This window comes from Saccostrea echinata, unplaced genomic scaffold (genome assembly GCF_033153115.1).
Source record: "Saccostrea echinata isolate AGI-Se365-2 ecotype Australia unplaced genomic scaffold, CSIRO_AGI_Sech_v1 ptg000056l, whole genome shotgun sequence".
In the NCBI taxonomy this organism is placed as follows: Eukaryota; Metazoa; Mollusca; class Bivalvia; order Ostreida; family Ostreidae; genus Saccostrea; species Saccostrea echinata.
The window spans coordinates 12377428-12381296 of NW_026889805.1; the positions used below are offsets into that span (position 1 = coordinate 12377428).

Here is a 3869-nt window from a genome sequence, read left to right on the forward strand (position 1 = left end):
GAAATTTGAAGGGCTAACGGTAAGGGTCGACATTTAAAAATGGATAACAGTATGTTATTAACCATTGGTGGCCTAAATTGAATTTCTGATATTTTTAATTAATAAAGGGTAATAATTATGTTATTGGTGTTTTAAGAAAAACAACTGTTACATTGTATCATTAATCAGTTAACTTAGTAATACAAAATTCCACAGCATTAGGACAAATAATTAAAAAATAAACTTTTGAATTTGTTTTATTTGTTCGTAACATCAAGATACATATTAGTTCCATCAAAAATTTGGCCAATTCGGTCCATTCGATTTACGCATACCGGATCCCGCGGTAATGCAATATCATTATACTGTGTAGAACCGTGACTTGAGTCCGAATGCGCCTGCTCAGCAGAAGGCACGTGTATTTCCGGTGTTATTTCTATAACAGGGTCTAAATAATTATCGTTACCACTTTCTGCCATCTCCCTCACATCATCGTAATTAGAATCTATAACCGGGGTATATGTGTGGAGGGGGGCGTTTTCGTTTGGTGATATATAAGATTCTCCACTGCTGTCGGAATGAACGGTTCCTCCCGATCGTGTCTCTTCAGAAATCTGTATTTGTTGAATCTCATGATATCCGCGTCCAGGTAACTCTGGCACACGATTTAATATATTGTACTTATTCTTCTCCTTTGACTCATCTTTACGTCTTCTTGAGTCCAAATCAATTTCAGGTATTTCTTCGTATGTTTCTTGGGTATGATCTTGTTTCGTAGTTAGACGGCGTTTTTTTCTCTTACATTGCAGTATTTGTTTGTACCCAACTTGAATAATAAGAATGACCAAACATAATGTAATAGCACCTCCCACTGCAATTATTACAGTATTATTATTGTTGTCCTCACCTTTCAAGGATGGAGTGGTTAAACGAGTGGAAATTGAAACATGTTTTAAAGTGGACCAAAAAATTTGTGGAGAAGAACGTGTGCTCTTTACGGATTTCCTTGTAGACTTCTCTCTGTATGTAGAAAGGAAAGGTGTTGTTTGGTAAATTTGTGAAGTTAACTCAAGAGTTGAAATTTCTGGAAAAAAGAGAGACCCAGTCGCATTGAAAAATGCTATTTCTATAGTTGGAAAAAGAATGATAGAGATATAAGATGATCATACCTGGCTTCTCACAGCCATAGACAGGATGGCATTCGGATTTTGTGCATTTTTCACATATATTAACACACAAATTCCCGTACGTCCCGTTAGGGCATGCCGTGACACAATTGTTTCCAAAGAATCCCGGGGAACACGCTAAATGTAAGACATGAACATATTGATTAATTCAAACATAAAAATGCTTTCTTTGGTTAAAAGTATGGGGATTAATGTTGCAGCTGTTACCGAAAAAGTGTCCCGCCTAAGAGGTTTATTTGAATTTATTCTGCATTAGCTGTACCATTAATTGCCATACTATTCTAACAAAGAAAGAAATATCTTTTATTGTTTATATATCTGTGTGTATAAATAATCAAATAAAGTTATTAAGATTAAGTACGTTTAATATTGCATTATTGATATGTACATCAGTGTATGTTTTATTCACGGAATAGCCAAATACAGGTGGCTTACCGTGGTTTTCATAAATAAAGGAGATAATATTCAGTGAATGTAAAAATATAAATATTATTATATATCGCATGGATATTAAGATACCACTCATATGGCAAAAAAATGTTTTTAAAAAAATTAGTATAGGTTCTCAATGACATTTGTTATCTGCATTATAAAATTTGACGAACGAGTTAATGTAAATACGTTAAAAAGTACATAATTTTTTATGAGAAATTAATGCATTAAATTTTGAAAAATACTTACGCTCGCATTTATTGCCCACAACATGAAAGTTGTAACAACACTGGTCTGAAACAGGTCTGTAATGAGTTCACCATACAATATTATCAAGTTGTATTGAAGAAATAACTTTTCATAAGAATATGTGGATAAATCTTACCTTTCCGTGCATTCACCATTTTTTGTTTGAGAGAATACCAGTATAAAGAGACCTATAAATGCGAGGACAAGCAGCTTATCACTTTGTGAACGAAACATTTTAATCAACAAGACGGAAATATTGTTCAAGTTCTTCCTGAAGATTTTAATTTCCATTATTCATCATCATGAAGTTTAGTCTCAAAATAATAAATAGTTTAATAAGATATAGGCTAGTTTTGTTTATTTTGACAGCTGTTGATGAGTAAATGCATATCTGACTAAGTAAATGGTTATTTAATTTTTTTTAAAACCTTCTGTAATATTAATGGTAAATACTGAAAGAATCGAAAAGCTTAGGATATCGATGAACGTACGTTTCCTTCCTTATTATTCATGTTATTTTAGAGATGGCAACGATGTAATGCAGAATGTGTATAGTGTCTTTCTTTTCTTTAGATTTATGTTTAAACTGGTCTATTGATATTCACAGAAATCAACACATATCAGAAAAAACTCTCTCAAACTTGCTATTTTAATTTGACAAAAGAGGATATTCTTGAGTTCTCTCTTAGAAGTCCTTACATTAAGTAAGATATGTAGAAATGAAAAAAAATCATATTAAGGAAAAAGTATGCAAACATTATGCTATACAAACACTGAGATGGTTTTTTTAAAAATAAAAGTCTATACCTAAGTCGTGTCAGAGACATTCATTCAAAAAATCTCCACATGTTATTTTAAAGAATAGATTATCGTTTCTTATCCCTGAATGCAAATAAACTTTGATCTAACATTTAAATTCGAATTACCACCTTGCAAGAAAGATTATTTGTAAATGTAATCAATTTTTTTCCCGAATGAAAAAGGTGAAGATAAGTAATCGATCTCAAATTTTTCATAAACAATACAAATCTGTGAACAAAATCACAGACCCCCGAAAAAAGATGGGATCAGGTGCCTAGAAGGAGTAAGCATTCTCTGTTGATCGATCACACCTGGCGTGAGCGCAATGCACTGATCACGTAGACGGAACATACTGCAATCAAATCCAGTATTGAAATAGGGCTAACAATTGGTATAAAACACGTCAACCAAAATACGACCCAGTGATAGGATATGTTTGCTTTCTTCAACAATGATTTATTTGTTCATTCCCTTGTACAGTATATATACGGAATTTTGTAAATTTTGTTTTTTGTTTTCTTTATTCTCAAAAGAATTATAATTCAGGAAAAATTTCGTATTTTGTGCAGTAAGTCTTTTACCTTTAAAGAAGCATAATAAATAATGCTTTCTTTTTTATATCAACTCATTAAATACTATAGTATTTCCAAAAAAAAAAAGAAAAGAAAAGAAAAGGAACATTCTCTTGAAAATAAGAATAAGAAACGATTTTTCATCCAAGGTCTCTTTGAAGCATTGGAAAGACTAAAACTAAACAGAAAAAAACACTATTATAATGTGACGATTTTCGCTTTTTATTTTATCAGTTGAATTGCATGTCTATCAGGAAACCATGTTAAAAGACAAAAATGTCTGAGAAACATATCACAGTTTATCTCGGAAATAATCAAAATCTAATTTTATCTTATCTTTATCTTTTGGAAAGATGTCCTACCCAAATACCAAATACAATGTTGTTTATTTTCTGTATCTTTTTTTAATTTTTAATGGCGATCTAAATATTAATCCACTGGCTAATAAAGACGTACAGCACAGTGGGGGAGATGACTCTTGCGATTTGAATTAAACCTTTAACTTGACGTTAATTTTTTAAGCGTCAAATTGACGATTGATACGATCCTGATGTATTCAAGGAAAATGGCATTAGAGGCATTGATTGTGGTTTCTTTATATTTACAAAATCCTATCATTGATCATTTGCGCATTTGCAATAAACCCCTC

The 3869-nt window shown here is 31.7% G+C and overlaps 1 protein-coding gene across 1 annotated transcript; it reads right to left on the minus strand.

The window, feature by feature from the left end:
• Window positions 1–236: 236 nt before the first annotated feature.
• LOC133173846 (uncharacterized) lies at window positions 237–2096 on the minus strand. Its single transcript, XM_061308920.1, has 4 exons — window positions 1984–2096; window positions 1848–1892; window positions 1149–1283; window positions 237–1063 (listed from the first exon to the last, which is right to left on the minus strand). The coding sequence occupies exons 1-4, from the start codon at window positions 2000–2002 to the stop codon at window positions 237–239; spliced, it is 1026 nt and encodes a 341-aa protein (XP_061164904.1). The 5' UTR covers window positions 2003–2096.
• Between the last annotated feature and the right edge of the window lie 1773 nt (window positions 2097–3869).